General features: G+C 39.4%; 3 protein-coding genes across 6 annotated transcripts in view; 1 reads left to right on the top strand and 2 right to left on the bottom strand.

Annotated features, from left to right (window-relative positions):
- The window catches only part of LOC139943992 (uncharacterized), a 71,235-nt gene extending 68,607 nt beyond the window's left edge, over positions 1 to 2,628 (bottom strand). For all 3 annotated transcript variants that reach the window (XM_071940917.1, XM_071940918.1, XM_071940919.1), the window contains exon 1: positions 2,526 to 2,628. In XM_071940917.1, the coding sequence (XP_071797018.1) occupies positions 2,526 to 2,618 (93 nt within the window). In that variant the 5' untranslated portion in view covers positions 2,619 to 2,628. The remainder of the gene's footprint in view (positions 1 to 2,525) is intronic.
- A 138-nt stretch (positions 2,629 to 2,766) lies between these two features.
- LOC139944294 (18S rRNA aminocarboxypropyltransferase-like) lies at positions 2,767 to 11,164 on the top strand. 2 transcript variants are annotated; one of them, XM_071941280.1, is made up of 6 exons: positions 2,767 to 2,810; positions 4,208 to 4,335; positions 4,852 to 5,068; positions 5,789 to 5,982; positions 7,345 to 7,524; positions 10,623 to 11,164. In XM_071941280.1, exons 2-6 carry the CDS (start codon positions 4,224 to 4,226, stop codon positions 11,162 to 11,164), a joined length of 1,245 nt encoding a protein of 414 aa, XP_071797381.1. In that variant the 5' UTR covers positions 2,767 to 2,810; positions 4,208 to 4,223. The 2 variants fall into 2 exon arrangements, with proteins under 2 accessions (XP_071797381.1, XP_071797382.1); XM_071941281.1 differs by having other exon boundaries at positions 2,808 to 2,831.
- Positions 11,165 to 12,314: 1,150 nt separating this feature from the next.
- Positions 12,315 to 21,942, bottom strand: LOC139944293 (uncharacterized). The gene is made up of 10 exons (XM_071941279.1): positions 21,749 to 21,942; positions 20,112 to 20,476; positions 19,221 to 19,314; positions 18,562 to 18,665; positions 17,257 to 17,356; positions 16,544 to 16,620; positions 15,905 to 16,004; positions 14,112 to 14,183; positions 13,159 to 13,227; positions 12,315 to 12,505 (listed from the first exon to the last, which is right to left on the bottom strand). The coding sequence occupies exons 1-10, from the start codon at positions 21,848 to 21,850 to the stop codon at positions 12,317 to 12,319; spliced, it is 1,272 nt and encodes a 423-aa protein (XP_071797380.1). The 5' UTR covers positions 21,851 to 21,942; the 3' UTR covers positions 12,315 to 12,316.
- Between the last annotated feature and the right edge of the window lie 309 nt (positions 21,943 to 22,251).

Here is a 22,251-nt window from a genome sequence, read left to right as displayed (position 1 = left end):
CATGAAAACAGTACAATAAGCAAATAAACAAAGGAACTTAGAAAGACAGTTGGTCCTAAGCAATCACGCACTGAACGGGAAAGTTTTTTTATTTTATTCACGTGTAGGCCTATATTAAATCTGTGGGGGATGATAATTTAAGTCAGTCAGGGTAGAACACGACAGTAGGGCTCAAATTCACTTCCTTTCTGCTTACTGATAATCCGTAAGCTCAAGTCTTTGCATGCTTGACAAATATGGTTAGCAAAGGAATTTGTGCTTGTGTGTGTGTGTACTTCGCGAAGCATTCTGTAATTACACAGCCAGCATAAATTTGGCACTAACACCTGAACCTGCGTCAGCAACATGATATACACAGAGTTTTGCTGTTTAGCAGATCCATGAAATTGGGCCTGGGACTTCAAACAGTGTTGAACCATAATTTTAGTTTACAAACCTTCATGTACACAGGCTTAGTTACATTATTTCACTTTTTTTTCTTAAAAATTTCTTCTTCTTTTTGGCGTCTTTTTAAATTTTCTGTGAAAACAATTATTGTTGTTCTCCCTTAGTTTTGTTCATTTTATGTTTCATTTTATTATTGGACTTGAAGAGGGGGCCTGAGTGACTGCTTGAAATATCTGGCTCTGAAAGGCGATTTTTTAGGAACTAGATTGATTAACTAGATGTTTTACCAATAACAAATCTTTGTAATTGACTGAGTGACTAGACTACACCTGGCTTCTTGTCATGATTTCCTGACGTAAAACCACACAAGTCAAAGATGACTTTACAAATACCTTGATCACCAAAGTCGTGACCTGTTGTCATCAAGGCAAGCTCAATATTCAGAGTGGCTGCTTATTAAAGGAACACGTTGCCTTGGATCGGACGAGTTGGTCAAAACAAAAGCGTTTGTAACCGTTTTTTATATAATGCATATGGTTGGAAAGATGTTTTAAAAGTAGCATACACTGATCCACACAAGTTTGCCTCGAAATTGCGTGGTTTTCTTTCTACTGTGCGAACTATCACCGTCGGCCATTTATGGGAGTCAAAATTTTGACCCCCATAAATGGCCGACGTGTTAGTCGACGAGGTAAAAGGAAAACCACGCAATTTCGAGGCATGTTTGTGTGGATCATTGTATTCTACTTTTACAACATCTTTCTACCCATATGCATTTTATAAAAAACGGTTACAAACGTTTTTCAAAGACCAACTCGACCGATCCAAGGCAACGTGTTCCTTTAAGACATCATCTTTATAGAAGAATGCAGGAAGTCGTTGGTTTTGTCCCCAGGGTGCTCACCCCCAAAAAAACTTTAAACCAAGTTGAAAGCCAGATTGGAGTGACGTCATTCAAAATCTACAAGGCTAAAAAATAACTGGTCACCTGAACAACTACACTTCTGTTGAAACCATAAAAAGTTTCCCACTTTTCTTTCCAAAGATTCTTAGACAAGAAAGAAAATGTATGATCTTTGTTGCTTATTGAATAAACCAAAAATCAATAAATAAATAAAAAGAAAAAAAGGTGCCACACATTTGAAGGTAAGAGGGTAACGCAATTTTGTCCTTCCACAAGTTAAAAGCGAGATTCCCAATATTGTAAGCTTGACCAAGAGAACAAGATCCAGCATGACCAGAGTTGACTTGACAGGTTTTGTGTGCAAAGCTTTAAAACAATGGCATAGTACAATCAATGGTTTCAATGACTGAGCTTTAATTTTTTTAACGACATTGTTTAATTGGTACTGGTAGTGTATTGCTATTTGTATTGTCGTTACTGCAGTCAAATCTCCACACTGAGAAATCATTAAAGGCGTGCTTGGTTGCTAGCAGAAAAGCTTCAAATATCATATTTGATGTGTAGGTATGCCCTAAGGTTGGAGACAAAATCACAGCCCTTCGGATGCAGTCAGCAGGCCACTGTTACAGGCAAGCTGAGTTGGAAGCACAGTCATTCTCTGGAAACCAACTCAAGTCGCGGGCTCAGAAGACTGGGAAGATAACAAAAATTCCTTCACCGAGGTGTAGAATCAGCAGACCAACTGGCCACCCTCATGCAAGACCGAATTACTTGGAAAAGCCGTTCTTGAGCCCGCTTGCGAGCGACTTAGTGAGTGAGTGAGTGAGGCAGGCCCCCTTATGCCCCCTTAGCACATAGCGTTTGTAATTGTAGGCTCCCATGAATGAAGTGCCAGCCTGCATCCCTTGAAGTTTTGATTTAAGTTATATAGTCAATAACCTCTAGAAAGCATTCCACTGTTAAGTTGTTATAACGGTAAAAAAAGTGGTGGCAGGATGCAGACAATTTTCCTTTAATTTTATTTTTGGACTCGGAGCTCTGCATGCAATAAATATGACAGGGGGAATCACCTGACCGGTTTGCACTTGACTTTGCATAAAAATTAAAATATAAAAAATATGAAAAATTTACAAAACAATAAAATTTAACCCATTTAAGACACAGCGAGCAATTCAAATCCACACTAATCATGCTCCTCAACTAAGGTCCGTTGATTTTCTAAGAAATTGCTCACCCCTTCATTTTGAGGTTGTTCGTCCAGCAAACCATTCGTAAAGAAATCATCATCCATTACTGGAGGTGGCGGTGGAGGGGGAGGAGGTGCCATCTTTACTCTTGCCACGGTAAATGGTATCCGTTATTATGATTCGATTTGCTTTAATTTTTACGTTGGAGCAATGATATTGATGGAGCAGGATACCAATCAATGTTGTCACGAGATTATCCATCAGCACTCGCGGTTTCTCGTGTGATTAGCTTCAATTTAAAGATGGCGGCGCCCATTGGAAGAATGTTGAGGGTAAGTTGTCAGTGACAAAACGTAACTGAAAAGAGTGAGTATAAACGTTTTAAAGTGTGTGATGTTTTAGTGACTTGATTGAATACCAGGTTTTTATTAAGTGTGGAATTGTTGGAAAAGTTTCCGTATGGCGCCACCACTTTTTCACTCGATATGAAATAATATAGTATCTAATTTACCTCAATGAGATATCCCTTTTTGTAAAAATAAGTGAAAAAGTGGTGGCTCCATACGGAAAGTTATCCGAATTGTTATTTCACATACACGGACTTGGTTGCTTAGAATGCGGCTTTTTATGCTCAGAGATGCCAAGTCCAGAGGCCAGCTATGCGTGAGATTTTTCAAAGCTCACCACCACCCCCCCCCCCCCGAAAAAAATTGCCAGTTTTAGAAGGCCTTTCAAAATCGCCGCCCAACTTTTTGAAAAAAATTGCAGAAATTTAATTGTGGACAAAAAAGTGTTTCAAAATGCATCAAAAACCTCTTTAGAATAACTAAAACCCACATGAGGTACACAGGAGATGTTGATGGTTAATGTGGAGGTACGATTGTGTCAGATTTCCCCCGATCCCCCCCACCTAAAAAAAAAAAAATAAATAAATTAAAAAAAATCAACTAAAAATGATGTCGAAAATCCTCCGCTCATTTCTTCTGCCTGTTGTGTCTTCGCTAGTGGAGCGCATTTAACGAACTTGCTAAACGAATCGGGAAAAACTTGGAGCAATAAGCGTTTTGCGCTCTGCTGAAGCTGAACCTGCTGGGAGAGCAAAAGCGTGCGCAATCTGCAAATTTGCGCTCTGTCTGTACGGCAGCTCAAGTTGATGATTCTGATAAACTGCAATCTGAAGATCGTGCAAACATTGTAGATTGCGTTTTTTCCACACACGAGCGCGATTTGGCAATACATTGTTGTTGATTATTATTATTTTCCCGGTCTGGCCCCCAAATGCGTGAGAAAATGGTTGCTGTGCGTGTGAGCGTGAGACAAAGCCCAAATGCGTGAGACTCACGCCTAATGCGTGAGACTTGGTAGGTCTGCAATGGTCTGACTCACCTGACGAGTCATGACTCGAGTGCGCTGTTGCTTGCACACAGGCAGACATAGCCCCACTTGTGTGGCCAAGGATAGCTGAATCCTACACAAGTTGGGCTAAGGCAGACAAAATTAGTGATATATGCATGCTTTTTCACTATTCAATTTGGAAAAATTTCTGTGTGTAATTTAAATGGATTTTTATTGCACGATTTTATTTCATATGCCTGAGTACAGCTCTATAGATTACAAGAGGCATTAAAAAAGTCCTCCAATGTTTTATCAAATAGCACTATTTTATAAAAAAAGAGTAAGACTCAGATATTAAGATAATTGAATATTTATGAAAATTTATTTTTTAAAGGACTAAAAAGTGAGCAATGGGTCGGAAGCGAGGAGGAAAAAGTTCCAAGGCTGTGGCATCAGGTGGGAGAGGTCATCGTCACATACACAAATTTGAAAGAAACTTCAGGGACTACCCGCAGGATGTCGGTAAGAAGTAGGAAGAAGTCAAAACCAGGCAGAAATATGTCTAACCTTGAAACGTAGGAAACTAAAGCAATATCCAGAGTCCTATTCCGCATTTTGCCTGAAAATTTATGAGTTCAAAACTGCAGAGCCAAACTTTGGCATTGTTCTCACATTGCTAGCCCCACATAAAACATGCCAATGCCACATAAAAGCACCCCTGACGAAATCTTACCAAATCTTATTTTAATAGGAGAAGACAAAAGAAGTATACACATTGGAGATAGATAGAGGCCAAGTTTTTCAGTCAATTCAGTTTTCAGGATTCAAACCAGCCTGTCCGAGGGCACATAACAGTTACACATTCATGTATATGTACAAAGTTTGTTTGTATATCCACAAGATGATTACAATGTATACTCTCCTGAGAGTTTGAAACACGATATCAACTTAAAATCATCATACTGAACAAGGTGTTATATAATTACATTTGATACGAAAACACACTGACAACTGCTAATCCACTCTTAATCCCATTAGCAAATCCAGATCAACCATCTGGATCAGCTGAAGATGATGATCCCTACAAGATCCCCTGTCCCCTGGCCATGTGGGACCTTCAGCACTGCGATCCCAAGAAGTGCACGGGTCGGAAGTTAGCCAGAAAGGGACTGCTCAGGACACTACGGCTAGCCCAGAGGTTCAATGGGGTTATTCTTTCACCTCTGGGAACAAAGTGTATCTCACCGCAGGACAGGTGCGTCTATTATTATTTAATGTATTCAGGAAGCCTTGATAATGTAGGAGTATTTAAATATAGATACCCCAGGCCTCGGGGTACGGTTGTGTAGCCGCTTCCCAGAATGTTTCATACACTTGGGTGTTATCCATGGCTATATTACAGACAGGTTGAATAGCTTCTGACTAGTACAAAGATGTTGACAAACATGACAAATAGGGAGACCACCAACATAGGGCTAGATAGCTCATTTGGTAGAACGCCGGCACATTAATCCAGAGGTCATAGGTTCAAATCCTGCTCTATTTTTTTCTTCTTTTTGAACCCAAAAATAAATCATTGTACTTTCAATGTGTAGACAGTGTGTAGAAATACAATCAACATTTTTTCAATATCTCTAGACATTATAACCTCCCCCCCCCACCCCCACCCCCACCCCCGCATTATAAATGGAAGATTATTTGTAAATATATATTTGAGATTGCGACAATATAAATGTTCAAGCAGTCTGCAGTTTTGACCCTACCAATGTCTTCCTCAAAGCTTAAAATGACAAAACAACACACACACATGCAATGCATACAATTGTTGAAAAGGAATTAAAAGAAAGCCACATAGTTTTGTCGGAAGAGAATTCAGAAAGAGGTATTTTGTAAACACACATGATGAGTTTCTGTGAATCATTAAATATTTAGGTTGTATGAAAGTTGACAGTTTTTGTTTTGCGTAATTTTACAGACACGTAGTAGAAGAGAAAGGAATCGCTGTCATAGATTGCTCCTGGGCCAAGCTCGAGGAGACGCCGTTTGATAAGATGAGGGGAGGTCAGCCAAGACTCCTCCCATACCTTGTTGCCGCTAATCCTATCAACTACGGCAGGCCTTGTAAGCTGTCATGCGTTGAGGCATTCGCTGCAACTTTCTACATAGTCGGTAAGGTTTATTTTAAGAGATTTCTAGCTAGAGTTAAAATTTACAGGCATACTATTCTTCCTACTTAAGTCCAATTTCTGAATTTTTGCTCATCTAAAAATCTGGGGAAAAAACATTCATTAAATACGTAGCTTAAATGAACTATTGAGGCCTACACCATGCGTACCTGTATCTACTAAATAAAGTTTTTCTACTTTTTTTCTGGGGACCAAATATCATGAGTTTATGATCGACTTCAAATAAAAACTGGTTGGCTAATAGCAGGTTTCTTTCCCTGCCTTTCACCTCCATGGACCCCGGTTGGATTACGCCTTAGACTGGAGCCTTGAATGTGAATTGGGTTTTCGGTCCCCATGGGGTTACTTGGGATTTCCCCATTTGAGAATTTCTTTAGAGTGAGGAAGGAACTTATTAAATCAAGGCATGTGGCTACCCATGTTTTTTTTTCTTTTTCTGATTAGAAGATGTTCTCACTGTCCTTGAGCCCTAAAAGAAATAGTCCTCGGAGGCTCTTGATCTAGAATAAGGGGGAACCAAGTTCCCCACAAGCCATTTATCAAGAATGTTCACATTTGGCAAATCTCATCCCTGCAGGTTGTCATTGTGGTCAAGTGGTTAGACTGCAGGTTGACGGTTCTATTCTGGCCTGGCTAACCACTGATTCCACAATGACTAGATTAAAATGCTGTTTGTAGTACTCAATCTTAATTGATTAATGTGTGCAATTCATAATCATTGATGTTAAACCAATGTTTGTATGTGTGAGATTAGCTGTTGCCAGCTTGATGTGTATACCTTCTCTGTGGGCTTTGACGAAATCTCTTGTTTGGAAGATCATCTAAACAAACGAAGTGGACTAATGGACATTCTGAGGTGATACATTCTGGAGGATCATTTGTGTATAATGACACTTCAGACCGAATTCCGCGTCTACGATCACGTTTCCCGCCTACAAGCAAGCGCCGAATTTCTGCGCTAGCCTTGTAAGCTTAGAATGCCTAGTAATGTTTAGTACGCACGCGCAGAAGCCCAAATTCGCCGCTAACCCGTGATATACGCTTGCCGTAAGCACAGAATTTCCTGCTTCCGAAAGCGCCGATTCTGTGCTTACAGTAAGCAGAGCAATGAAATTGGGCCCTGATATTCTTCCTATACTTTAGACTGATTTCTGATTTGTTTTTGCCCTGAAAAAATTGTGATCAAATAGCCTGAATAGAGAAGTTTAAAGTTGACACATATGTCTACATGTAGGTTAGTCTTTGTACTCTATGAAATGTTCCTACTTTTAGTCCAAGGTTCATATATCATGCCTTACACTTGGAGGAAGAAAGTGATTTTTACACAAAGTTCCTTATACTCTAGGTCTGCCTGAGTATGGCATGCAGCTTCTGAAACGGTTCAAGTGGGGACCAGGTTTCTACCAGCTCAACCAGGAAGTTCTTGATAACTATGCGGCTTGTAAGACCAGCGCTGATGTAATTGAAGCACAGAGCAAATGGATGGAGAAGTTACAACAAGAAGATGCACAGAGATACAATACTGGTAGGTTTAGGCAGCCTCCTGACGATGACTAAAGCAAGCTAGTCGAAATGTTGAGACTGATGGGAGATATTTTTAGACGGTCCTTTTTCACAGTAGTGCGCATGCTCAGACCTACACGCGCAATTCTGTGCATGCGCGCGCATGCACAGAGCCACAAAAGAGGACCATTATGTCCGCTGCCGCCAGCGTCTCAAAAATCTCCTTTAAAGAACTCACTCAGCGGTAGTGAAGTTAATAGCTACTGTAGAATTCCCCACGATCCACTAAAGCTAAAGTAGTAGCCCTGGCCGATTTTCTACCTTCAGCCCAGGTAGTAGTTAAAAAGCAGGACAGTTTCCCGAATTCCGAATATCTACTCCACAGTAGAATAAAGCAAGACAAGTTCTCAAGAGAACATAATCTACCTGGCAAGCAAATACACACATTTTGTTACCGCATGCCAAGATAACTGTTTGGACAGTTACAATAATGTTCTCTTGACCCTTACCCCATTGATATTTAATAATAATAATAATAATAATATTTCACAGAAAGACTATCATTTTAACCTCTCAATCAAAAAATGCGAACAGAAGAGAATAACCACCTAAAATAAAAAACATCAAACGTGGTTAATCTCACTTTAGTACTTTTTAGAGAGACTGTTTTATTTAGATGACCCCAAGCCATTATACACAATGTACATGTTTTAAATGTGCACCTGTGGTTCATTTAAAGACAGTGTTAGGCAGGCGGCAGGCATGTGTCAAAGCCCATTAACTCACACAAAAAGCTTTTCTGTGTGTAATAATTGTTTCCCTCATACACAGCTCAAACTGCAACAACACTGCACTGCTCAGCGAGTGCTTTACCATAAACAATAATACCATCAATTTTGAATACTCAAAATGCGTAATGCTTTAAAACAGAAGATGCATATTTACACAGTGAAGTAGTGAAGTAGTGTGACCTTTTGCACTTGTTAAAGGGTTTAGGTACTTTTTGTAAGTCACATAACACAATATCCTCAAATTTACATTAAACCTAGGCAGTTTGAAGATAATGATGGTAGAAAGCTTCCCTTAAAATATTACTTTTTTGTTTTTACTTGAATTATTTATTACCAAATGCAAATTTTAAGCGTAAAATGGTTATAAATCGGTATCTACAATGTCTGTTTGGCAAAAAAAGGGTAATAGTTAAAATATTGAGATTATCCTGTAGCCGCCGTTTAAAAACTTGACAACTAATGAAGCTGAAACTGCATTACATACATCTTCATTCACAGTGAGGAGGGATTCATGTCATGAGCAAAAACTTGATCTACAAAAGGTTTCAAACCCTTTTAGGCCTACCTGACTGTTGTTGTGCATTGCAAACCGCACTCCTAAGTCCACTTTGCCGCCACATATTCTTCCCTTGTAGCACCCCATCGCTTACAAACACTCCACTGGGGAGGTTTAGAGAATTTAGTTTATTGTTAAACTTGATCAACGGAAATTATTAATCAAGGAGAGTTGACCTTTTGAGAGAAAGTTCATCATGGCTAATTAACCCTCATTTAAATAACTACCAGAATAGCATTCAGAAATAATGCAGTGTTTTGTATTACATACAACAGAGTCCTGTTCCTGTCATGTCCTAGTCTGGGAAAAGCTGTCATTTAACATTTATAAAAAAGCCTTCTTTTATTAAGGTCACAAAGAACATCATGCGAAATTATGCCCCAACGATTAGAAATCAACATAAAAGTATGTCAATAAATTTGAATCTCCAGAACTCGCCTAGTCTTGGTTCAAGACTCTCCTGGATTTGTCACAAGAGGGCGCGCTATCACCCCAAAGCACTATAAACCATGAACCGCTATAGCGGTTCTCGGAGTGATAGCAGTTCATGGTTGATAGCGCGTGGGTGATAGCGCGCCCTCTTGTGACAAATCCAGGAGAGACTAGAACTCACCTAAAGGCGAGTTTTGGACATTCAAATATCTGAGGTGTCCGTATATTAAATGCTGCAGCCAGAGTTGCGGTTGGTACCTGCAGTCACCCCGCTAATTGTAGATGGATTCATTGTTTGTTATTATACCGAGACAGTTTCTTCCTGTTTTCTCAACAAGTAGAAAGCTAAACCTTCACATTTATTGTATCTTTCTTTATAATTTTGCCTATAAATCAGCATGACGTTGACAAAAACCAAATGATGACCCTACCTATAAAGAGTAATTAAAATTGTTTCACGCAAAACCACACAACCCAAGAGAAGTCAACGGTTGTTGCGTCAATGGACAGTAGCCTGCGACAATTGATGATGTTTAGAAAAGGTCAAGCTTCCCCAATAATGTGCAACAGTATCTTACAATCAGAGGATGACTTTTGATCATATCTTTCTGGTCTTTAAAAAAACGAACAAACAAATCTTCGACCAGAATAGCCCCTTAGTTAATAAGATTGTGGCTGTCCGCAGCTCTCGATTGTTATCAAGAGTGTGGGAGGCTACAGCCACTCTGAGTCAGCCAGCAGGAAGTTGTGATATCACTGTGTGTGATCGACAACTACCTTGCCTCTTCGTTTACACCTCCCTGCTTTTAACTTGTGGTGTCCGTTTTATATTTGGCACAGCAGCTGCTGTATCGTTCGACAGGAAGAGAAGGGGTTTACTGTATAAACTAGGGCTTGGTGCCACATTTCTCACTAATCGGCCTGGGTTCGATTTCACAAAGCACTACGATTCATCTAAAGACGAGTTGTCAGATCTAAGTGACTTGTGTTGTGACATCACCCCAAAAACTTTTAAAATGTGTTAAATTTGAGTTTGGTTTACATTAATCTGTTGGTCTATGTACATGTAGGGTATATATTCTCAAAGTATAATGGACCATTTGACACTTCAATTTTGAAAGTGTGAACGCTAAATGTCAGATTCAGGGATGTGATAGGCAGTTTAAAACCTGAACTGTGAGCTCAAAGCAGAAAAGCTTGATAGAGTGCAAAAGATTGTTAGCGCAAAGCCTGTTAACATACATTTATGTTTGGTTTTAAAAACTCTACTCTGCTATTTGGGGGCTTTCTATATATGGTTTTATCTTCCTTAGTTGATGATAAATTTTTTCTTCATTTCAGATCTTATGGACCTTGACATGGAGAAGGAAACTTGTAATTTGAATCGGCAACCTCTGTACTCGATGCCAGATTCAGAGTCCGGAGACTCCTCAGAGGAGGACTCTGAAGAAGAAGATGCCTCCGATGGAGCAGAAGATGATGAGGAGGACGATGAGGATAATGATGCGGACAACGATGCAGAAGATGAAGATGTCATGGATGAGGAGCAGCCACAAATTGTGAAAGGAGACACAGAAGATAAAATGGATGGGGCAGAGGCAAGAAGCATCAAGGAGAAAGACTCTAACATCCCTGGAGAATCTTTAGACTATCCAGCTGATGGAGATGCTGCCAATGTAGGAAGTGGAACAATTCAAAAGCAACAGGATGATCTTCAGAACAAATGCAGTGACTCAGACCTTACTAGACAAACTGCTTCTCTCAATGAAGAGAGGACTCACGGCAAGGATGAGATCTTAAGAACTCAGAGTGAAAAACTGAAGGAGGGTTTGTCCGATGAAATCAGTGAATCATTAGAATGCATTAGCATTACGAAAGAATAGGACCCCCCAATAGTCAACTCTCAAAAACCTTACAGACCATGGTGCTATGTAAAAGGAGTAGGTCTCATAAATCAAAAACGTAGTCCCACATAATCCTTGCAGGAAAATAACAATAACAAATTCTTATATAGCGCATTTCACAATAACCGTATCAATGCTCTTTACATTAGTGCCCTGGTCATTGGGCCAATAACATCCCTGTAACGTTTCTCAGCTCCCTAGGGAGTATACAGCCCTGAGCTGCTTGTAAGGCGCTTGTGGCTTTTTCATACACAATATCAACCTCTACCCTCGCAGGTACCGGGCCATTTATACCCCTGGGTGAAGAGAAGCAATTACAGTAAAGTATCTTGCTCAAGGACACAAGTGTCATGACCGGGATTCAAACCCACACTCCACACTTCGATGCTCCTAACCACTCGGCTATGACACTCGGCCATGACACTCGGCCATGACACTCTACTGAATATTGAAGCACCTTGAGCGTCATATACATGTATGAGCACTAGAAGCCACTGTTATTATTAAAATTCATCATAAGGTAACACTGGCAACAATAAAATGAATTCAATCAAGATATGGTTTCAATAAAAATAAACAACATTTTATTTCTTCTTTTCCCTGAATATTTCATTCGTGCACTGTTCATTTCTATCATTAAATTCTAACCACAAACTCATAAATTAGAAATGTATTATTGAAAATGTGAATTGAACAGACGAGTAAAATACTATGAAGTATCAAATATTCCTCAATTATCAAACTAAGTAAAAACAGCTCGACAGGAGGACTAGACTTTTAAGTCGTGGGTGTCAATGGAACAGGCATAATATTTGTCTCATATTTTGGTGCGAAATCTGTGTGTTTACTTTAACACCAATACAGTAAATGTATGTCGGTTAACCCTCGTGCTCAATAAGAAATTCCAGGCAAACCAACGCATTCAGGTAGTGACTGAAAACCCAATCCACAAAAGTGCATTATGTCAACTTTGTCTACAAAATAGAGTGAACTTATACATTCCAAGGCATTTCCTGGCAGGCAAGTAATTCACTGGTCACATGCAAAACATCATACCCGATGTGCTTTTGTGAAAATATTGGCAACTATGATGAGCTCTTTGGTCTAAATTCAAGGAGGAGTGTTTGTTCATCATGAGATAGCAGAGGATGCTGCAGTTGCTGTTGATGTTGATGCTGCAGCACTTTCTCCTGCTGCATCTGCTGCTGTCACTTCTTCAGTCTTGTCTTCAGTCTGCTTTTTTTCTTCATTTTCAGTCTTCTGTGGCTTCTTGTTGGCTTTCAAGAAAGGCTCACGGAGGATATTGAAGAGTTTCTTTGCCTAGGAGAAGCACAGAATAGCAAAGCACTCGATGATGTCATATGTTCATTAGGAAGTGAATTATTTTTCATTCTTCTGGAGTTGTATGTAGAAACAAGAATAATAGTAATATCTAATTTTTACATGGCGCATTACATAAACAAATAATCTCAATGCACTTTACAAATTATTACAATTATTATAGAATTCATCTGTAGTTATCACTCTGACAACATTTCTTTTGTTTAAATGACCTTAAAAGCACTGGACATGTTTGGCAATTATCAAAGACCAGTATTCTCACTTGGTGTATCCAAACTAAGCATTAAAATAAAAAAAAACTGTAAAAAATTGGGTTCATTCGGTCATCGAAGTTGCAAGAGAATATTGAAAGAAAAAACACCCTTGTGGGCTTTCAGATGCAAAATAAAGAGCTTCAGCCAAGTCTTTTTTTTTTTATTTGAGTGAGAAATTACCCCTTTCTCAAAAACTATGTTCCTACAGAGGGAGCCAGCTCTTCATTACTCGTTACCAAGTAAGTTTTCATGGCAACGATTTTTTGAGTAGTTACAAATAGTGTCCAGTGCCTTGCCATGATGACCTTGACATTGGACTAATGGGCTCCAAGTACAAATGCTTCTGGGGGATAAATTAACCTTAATTTGAATGCGTACCTTCTGTGGACCGAATCCTGGGCACAGGTACAGGTCTTCTTGAGATGCTGAGATGATCTTCTCAAATGTCTGTAATTGGGAATAAGTCACATGATAAAAAACATTTTACATTGTTACTTTTGACTGCCTCTGCTTTTACCTTCTCTTCGCAAGTTTCATCAAGATCGATGTCTATCCCTGGGATTTTTGATGCTTGTTTCACAACCCGCTTCATTTTACCAGTATCTTGTTTTCTTGCTCCATTGTACCAAACCACACAATCATGAGTAATAGCACTCTCAATAACAGATGAGTAAAACAGAATCATAAATTCCTTGTGTACATGAAAATAATTTGATTTACGCAAAAAAATACATTAACCGACAGCCCTTTGTGATGAGCGCTGAGCAATGATTACTCCAATTCAATTGATTGTCAATTATTGTGCCCAGGTATTTGTAGTTTTGCGCTACTTTAAGCCAAGAGTTTAGTTTGCTTGAAAATAAATTTGTTGTCACATGTGAACTTTTGGAATAATATAGAACATTTCTAGTGCACCATGTCTGTCAATCATGACACTCATTAGAACTCTATTGACCCCTTGCATGCGCGTCACACGCGGCGACTGATGCCACGCTCACCATGTTGGTGGGCAGTTAGGTTTACGTGTATTAACGCTGCGTCGCCTAAAATGCACACTTCATTGCATAACGCACGGCATAGAGTAATATACATTAAAACGCACAGTGAAATTGCCCACCAGTATGGCGCATTCAAGATTTTTCTGATGATGACGTCCGGTGAAATGGGTCAATAAACTCAAAGAAACCAAAATTTGAGAGCTATGGTTTCTGAAATAGATATGAAACTCAACCTTACAGGAGTACATGTTACCATCACAAACAAGTATTAAACCAAAAACCAAAACTCTTAAGTACTTTATTGCACTACAATGAACATGAGTGAACAATTACCCCAAATGTTGAGACCAATGTAACTGCATCTGTCTTATTGACAGATCTGACTGTACTTAAAACATCGGTCACCTGTGGAACAAAACAAAAAAAGGTTTTCTTTTAGACATTAGAGATACGCAAATATATTTGTATTTTGGTAATGTTTTTAAACATTTCAAGTATGTTGTTGCTATGTGCTTTTGATGTTTTTTAAAGCCTGATTAAATAAATAAAAAGAAATTTTTATAGTTTCAAGGATTACAAAGAACATAACTTTCAATTAATCCTATTTCATATTGGTTGCCTATTAAAATTGCATGACCCAATTTTTGCCGAAAGACTCTTTTGATACTTTATTTTTCTACGAACAAATATTGACAGATGATGCAGTTTCAAAACAAAATCAAATACAAAAACTTTTGCAATGTCTTGACATGCGTAAATTTGACATAGTATTTGTTCCTGGCTGATAGACGTGGGAAATATCGGTATCACAATCATTTGTTCTAAAATCTATAAAAGAAATAGCTTTTTAAAATGTCAATCTTTGTTTCAAAAGGAAGTTGTGGATAAAATAATCAAGCCTGCTTTGAAATTCGGACCAGGCGTCTTTAATTATTAGTCAAGAGCCGATTTCAACACGATTATCACTTATAATGAAAATAACAGCATTTAACTTGTCCATAAAAGGGTAAGAACACTATATACATTATTAAAAGCTAAACAAATGCTGAAAAGATATTTTATACAAATCAAACCAGGCAAAACTTAAAAAAAAAAAAATACAGAAGGTACAATTGTGGAAGTGTCGTGGCCGAGCGGTTAAGAGCACCGAATTCAAACTCTGGTGTTTCTGATCAGCAGAGTGTGGGTTCGAATCCCCAGCCGTGACACTTGTGTCTTTTAATAAGCAAGACACTTAACCATTGCTTCGTCCTTCGGATGGGACGTAAAGCCGTTGGTTCCATGTGTTGTGTAACAATCGAAAAACTCAGCACCTTGAGTACCTTGTTTGGTAGAAACGTGCGCTATATAAGACTTCGATATTATTATTATTATTATAATTCAAAGCAGAAAAGCATGAATCAACAATTACAAAATGATTAATATAAATTTATCTTAAAAACCATAACCAAGTAAAAGAAGCAGAGACACAACAATACAACAGGGCATCAATGTACACAATAAGGGTTTTTGTACACAATGTTAAACAAAATATTTCACAAGGTAAACATAGGTAAAAGGGAGTCGACAGGGAGGGAAAAGACTAAAGAGTTAAATAATATGGGTGCGTTCGTTCAGCTTCCCTGGGTCATCCCCGGTCTGCCCCGGTGCGTTCGAATAGCTTTTGACTTCATTCCAGGGGCTCACCCAGGTCAGCCCCCAGTGCCCTGCTGGCCCCAGGTGAACGACGTCACTACGAGAGCGGTGAGTGGTCGTTCGTTTAGCTCTTGTCAGGGGCTCACCCGAGTGAGCACCGCGGGGTAGACCCAGGGCAGCTAAACCAACGCACCCAATATGAGGCATTCTATGACCGAACAATAATGCTACAATCCCAGCCATATCTCGCAGGGCCCCCTGCCCCCTTTCAATGTTGGTTCTGATTGCACGGTCTACTGCATTCCAGTCAACATTGAGCAGGGGAGGTCGGGGGAGAGAATGATTATTGTCAGTGGGGAGTGGACAGTGATTGGTTTTATGTAACGTTAGGAATTGGTAGGCCCAAGCATTTTGGTCCGGATTGTAGGCCCTTTTTCATGTTGTTAACATCAAAGTCTCAAACTCTGGAAATGCCATATGCATCTGCCTACCTTTGATAGGTAATCTGTGTCTATTTTTTCTTTCAAAGCATCAGCTGACTTATTTTCATATGACTTGTAGGTTTCCAAGTATCGTCCAGCCTCTTCAGTACTGTAGTTGATAATCAATACAAAAAGGAACATCAATAAACACACATCAGTAAACATGTTAATTTTACAAATTCAAATATAATGGATGAAAACTGGAGAACAAATTCACAAACTTGTCGGTGACATTTCACCACTAAATAATTGCTTTCAAACACAATTATAATTGGCATTGGAAAATTCTGAGTTGCCCCCTGATCTTGGCCTTGTTGCCCTTCAATAGTTTCCCATAAACTTTTAATTTTTTCCAGATTAACCCTTTGCAAAATAGTAATGATACCCAAGCCTACATCCGTATGGACTGTAAAGGGGGTAACCCTGTTTCAGCCAAGGAGTTGGTGGCACTGGCCCCTGGAAAGTAGTTGATTGTAGCCCACACCTTGAAGTGGCCTTCCCGCCTTATGTGTCAGGCGACTTGCATAACAACAATTTTAACAAAAATTAAAAGCAGAGCCATGAAATTGGTCCCAGTTGGAACTACAATCTCTGTCTACAACAACGACGCTACATAATTCAAGTCTGAATAGAGCATGTAATACTTACCTCCATGCTAGTATAAGAGTACAATCTGCCATCAGAGCCATGCGGGCCAGCTCCTTGAGTGAATGGTGTGGATCTTTCTAATCAAATATAGAGAAAGTTCAGCAAATTAAAAACAAACATAAACTGCCCATCAAAGAGAGAAAGTCCAACAAATTAAAACAAACAAAAAACTGCCCAACCAAAACTGGTATGGAAGGTATTTTCAGCAAGACATTATGTACACCAGAGATTTTTGTTATTGTTATTTTTATTTAAAAGACGAAGCTTGTTACAAATCAAGATTAATCATGACTAAAATGTTGCATGATTTTAATTTAAAACTTAATTTCGACTTTCAGTTATTTCTTTTGACCCATCCATCTACAATTTTTTTTTAATATATTAAACCAATTAAAATTGATTATACTGTATGACCCAATGGCATGATATTTGGTCCTTTGAAAAAAAGTAGGAGCATTTTATCAAGTTCAAAGCCTGACCTAAACACAGTGTAGGTTGGTTAATAGACGTTCAAGGCTATTTAAACACATTTTCCCCTGAGTTTTCCCAAAGGCAAAGAAAAAAAACCAGAAATTGTTGTTGAGTAATATTGCATGGGAGCAAAGAGCACAGAACTAACAAGAAGTTTTGACAATTAATAAAGAGGGCACTCTTTCTAAAAACCAGACAGAAGGATAGACAAACAGACAGATAGATAGAAACGCAGACCTTACCACATCAACTTGTACTAGTAGCACCCTGAGCTCATAGTGATGACCAAGATCTTTGAGTCTGTTGTGGATGTAGTTAGGATTCAGATGGTGGTATCTCAAACTATCAATAGTATAACAACAAACAAATTTGAACAAAATTGATTACTCCGAATGGCCCAATACTGAAATCGCAGATTGATATCAGTGGCAGGGATGAGAGTCATTACTAACGAAAAAGTTTAAAACTGGAATACAAATCCAAAGGCATGTTGGAATAATAATAATAATAATATCGAAGTCTTATATAGCCCACGTATCTACCAAACAAGGTACTCAAGGCGCTGAGTATACAAACTTTCAGAAAGATAGGTTATTGCAGTGATGGATTCTGAGACCCTATTATGTAGCACTTATAACATGTATAAGGGTTTACAAGGTGCTACGGCGGCGACGGCGCATTAAGCAGCCACAACCAGGAACACCGGGGCAAACCCCTTCTCTTTTCGATAAGTGCACTGGGTTCTTTTACATGCGCTACACAACACATGGGACCAACAGCTTTACGTCCCATCCGAAGGATGAAGCAATGGTAAAGTGTCTTGCTTAAGGACACAACTGTCACAGCTGGGGATTCGAACCCACACTCTGCTGATCAGAAACACCAGAATTTGAATTCGGTGCTCTTAACCGCTAAGCCACGACACTTCCGCCATTTCTACTGTTGCCATTTCTACTGTTTGGTAACCCCTGGGGTTATAGATTTCAAGGAGCTTTTGGAAACAGTATCAAAAGCACTAGAGAAGTAGACCAATGAGCAGGATTTCTTTATTTGTGAAAAAAAATATTGTCTGATTCTCTTCACCAGGCTGACATAAAAAGTCTGAATTCAGCCAAAGGTCTGAACAATCTCATCCCTGCAGTGGTTTGTGCCGGCAAACCCACCCAGCACCAGGATTCTCCATCCACCACTAGCATAATTTTCTCTGTTTCCAACCACCACACAATTTCCAAATTTATAAATTAAACTTCTAATTTCCTTTCAACATTTTTGTTGGCCCACTAAAGAAATCCTGGGCAGAACTCTGTTGCATACAGAGCATACTTCCTGCAAATTTGATACAAATTTTGACGTAAAAAAATTGCAACAAATAATTCAGAAGAGTTGAGTTCAGCTCCTGCAAAATATTTGCAGCGAGAACAGAGCTTTAAGTCAAAATTCATATCGCATTCACATTCTCAAGATACAACCGGGCTTAAGTCAATATCTGAGAGATGATTTATGTGTAGATTGATTCAGACTTATTGATATCAGTATGTAATATTTACCTCAGATACAGTGCACATACAGTTCTACCCATCACATAATCAGGTACGATGTCACCAAACTCCCATGGAATGTTACGGATATGCTTCAAAATAGGATTGCCTCGCTGCAAACAAGAAAATAGAAAACAGTTGTTGTCAAGTCACTTAAGCAATGCCTCTATAGATGGGTTGAACATAGCGTCATTGAACCCATATTTGATGATAAGCAATGGAAAAGTGCAAGTGTATAAGAGCTGTGCAAAACTCTCAGCCAATGTTAGCCTTGCACGCATGCATGTCTCATCAAAGATGGTGGTAAAAATAAAGTTATTTTCATTATTTATGTATTAATTAGTTTTGGTTATACCCATAAACACTGATATGTGTTAGAGCTGTATACTCAGAACTTTCCCAAGCTCTGTGAAAAAACCAAAGACATACGTATTAGTTGGAAAGACACTGCTCTAGAATAGAAAAGGTCGTTTCCCACCCTGCACCCGAGTAACATGCCTGTGATTTTATTCACAGATCTCGGAAAAGTACTGAGTATAAAGGCACAAGTGCTAACACACATCGGTGTAAAACCAAAAATAATATTATTTACCCCCGATGCAAATTTAACAACTCATAAATATTTATATTTGTTTACAAAGGGAGGCCATGAACAAGATGAATATTACCTGTCTTGTGTTGACAATGATGCTATTGGCTCCAGTCGGTGCTTTATTACTGATTGATACCGGAGCTGCTAATATTGCAGTAGATAACATTGGCCTGCAAATAAACCAGCAACAGTGACACACTACATTACTAGTCCCTGGACAGGGGTTTGGACAAAGTTTTAAAAAGAGTGGTCGATACAATGGTTACAAGCCCTGCAGTTATGTGGAATTTCACCCAAAATTAAAACGCTGCAAATTTGTTTTTTTTCTCTTCTTCTTCCTTTCTTTCTAGTGCAGCCTTCATGATTGAAGATAGACACACTGCCAGACACACCGGATTGAACCCCTTCAATCTCTGTAATAAGTTTATACTGGGGTCTTTTACGTGTGTGGATAGTTTTTATAACAACACGAGGGACCTACAGCTTTATGCCCCATCCGAAGAAACCAAGTGTCTTCCTTAAGGACACACTTGTGTCACGACCGGCACTCGAACCCACACTCTGCTGATCAGATACAGCAGAGCTTGAGTTTGGTACTTTTAACCTCTCGGCCTTGACACTTTTACAGCGTGTCATAAGAGCACCGGATTCAAGCTCTTGTGTTTGATCAGCAGAGTGTTAGTTCGCGTCCCGGTCGTGACACTTGTGTTCCTTAAGCAAGACAATTAACCATGATTGCTTCAAAAAGTTGGGGAGGAAGTGCCTTAGTGCTCTACCACCCAGGCTCCTGATGGATGATACCCAAGCCGACATCTGTGACTGTAAAGGGGGTAATTACCCTGTTTCAGCCCCTAGAGTAGGTGACAACCGCCCCTGGAAAAAAATGTTGATTGTAGCCCACACCTTGAAGTGGCCTTCAGGCCTTGTGTGTCTGGCGACTTGCATAACAAACAAATTTTTTAATTACCTCTTGGCTGGATTCAATGGAGCCTCATAGTCCGGTGCATCTCTCAATGCAGCAAACTTATCAGCAAACGATGACCCAATTTTCCTCTTGGCACCCTTATCTTGCACATTGTCAGAGGTACTCGGTTCTGTACTCCTATATGCAGTGGAGGCATCAATGTTGAGGTCATTGCCAGCTGACTCCTTTGTGTTGTCAGAATTATTGGTCACATTGTTTCTTTCTTGTACTGCCTGATTGGCTGTCTCAGCTGCTAGTGTGGTTGCATTGGTTGAACTCTCGGATGTCTTGGCTACACTTAGTGAAGTACTCTTTCCACTGGTTGACGTTAGTTGGTTTCCAAATTGGCTCTTGAAATAGGATTTGACCTGTCAATAGATTCATTTGAACATCAAATTGTATGAAAATTATGTAATAAAAACATAAAGGCCTGATACTTCACAGAGGCAATGAAGGCAATTGCCTCCATTTTGCTGTTCATTGCCTTGGTGCCCTTGAAATGCCACTGTAGAAATTTGCAATTTCTTCATAGGGTGTCCTTAAGGAGAAAATGCCTTGATGACCTTGTCCTTTCAAAAATGAAGTATAAAGGCCTGAACATACATTGACCCTAGCCCTGGTAGGACGTCAGTGCCTCCAACCTAGGCTACATTGACCTCCTTGCACCAACATCAACGCTGCTAACTCTCTGCAGTGCTTGCCGTTTCGTGTCAACTTGTAAACATGTTTTCTAACAACATTGCCTAAAAAGACACACTACACTGTAACACACTGAAACAATAATCATCACAGCAAACAAAATAAAGATCACATTTCGGTTCAAGTCCCGGTTACTCCTCTCCGGTCAGGTTACGTCCCAAAGCCTTAGATAGCTCCTTGATGTTCCCAAAAGCCCATTTTTTCACATTTCATCTAGTTGCGATAACGTAACCCTCCTCCCGACAGCGAAGCCGGAGGTTCGCCGTCGGGAGGAGGGTTCTGTTATCGCAACTATATTTCATCTGGATGTTTCCCCAGTGCTTTGGAAGTGGGGCACGAAAATTTGCTTCAAGCATGAAATTTCTTCCTTGGTAAAAACAGGATTACCTACTGAATTTCCATTTTGTTGCATTTCCTAGTTACTTGTATTCAGCTGTTGTATGGTTATCTTGAAAATCACGTAGAAAATTGGTTGGGAAATCCTGTTTTTATCAAGGCAACCATTTCATGCTAAGCAAATTTTTGTGCTTAGCAGCTCTATGAAATTGGACCCTGGTACAAAGTGGTAGTAGCACGTCAGTCAGCAGTGCCATGAGTATGACTGCACTGAGAGGAGTCCAACCAGGGCCCAGTTTCATAGAGCTGCTTAGCACAAATATTTGCTTAGCATGAAATTTCTTCCTTGATAAAAACAGCATAAACGACCAAATTTCCTCGTGATTTTCATAATAAGCAAACAACAGCTGAATACCAGTAACAAGAAATATGCAACAAATGGAAACTTGGTTGTCAATCCTATTTTTATCAAGGAAGACATTTCATGCTTAGCAAATTTTTGTGCTAAGCAGCTCTATGAAATTGGGCCCTGGGCTAAACCATAATGATAATATGACATTGCATTGCATTTGTGGTTACTTTTCTTCAATTCAATTTTAAATCACCTTTGACTTCCCATGCTCCAATCTTGCGATATCCTTCGCAGTTGGAATTGTGAAAAGTTTCTTCTCTTCTTTGTTCCCTTCTCTTCCAAGATCATCACCCATCGTAAACGCGAACTCGATGGTCTTGTGTTTGTAAGTTCAGTCCCACTTTTGAGGCAGATATGTTTTCGAGGATCCCAACTGTAGTTGGGCCGACCCGACTGTAGTTGGGCCGTTTAATTAACTCCCGTCCCATCTGCAACACTCAAGTTAGTCTTGGTACAAGCAAGACGAATGTAACGTAACGTGATCACCCAACAGAGGGCGCGCTTTTCTGATTGATAGAACCAATAATAAACTTGCGTAAAGCTAGCTAGTGGGCGATGCGGTGCGCTGCCCATGAAAGCAAGGCTGGGAAATAATCCATGCGAAGGAAGAACTGACAATTCATCTTAAAATGAAATCTTAGTGCTTTGTTAAACCATAGAGCAAGGGAAAAATAATTCATGGAGAAATATTATGGT

This window comes from Asterias amurensis, chromosome 11 (assembly GCF_032118995.1).
Source record: "Asterias amurensis chromosome 11, ASM3211899v1".
Taxonomy (NCBI): Eukaryota; Metazoa; Echinodermata; class Asteroidea; order Forcipulatida; family Asteriidae; genus Asterias; species Asterias amurensis.
Note: the sequence above shows the minus strand (reverse complement) of the source record. Positions and strands in the feature narration are given on the sequence as shown.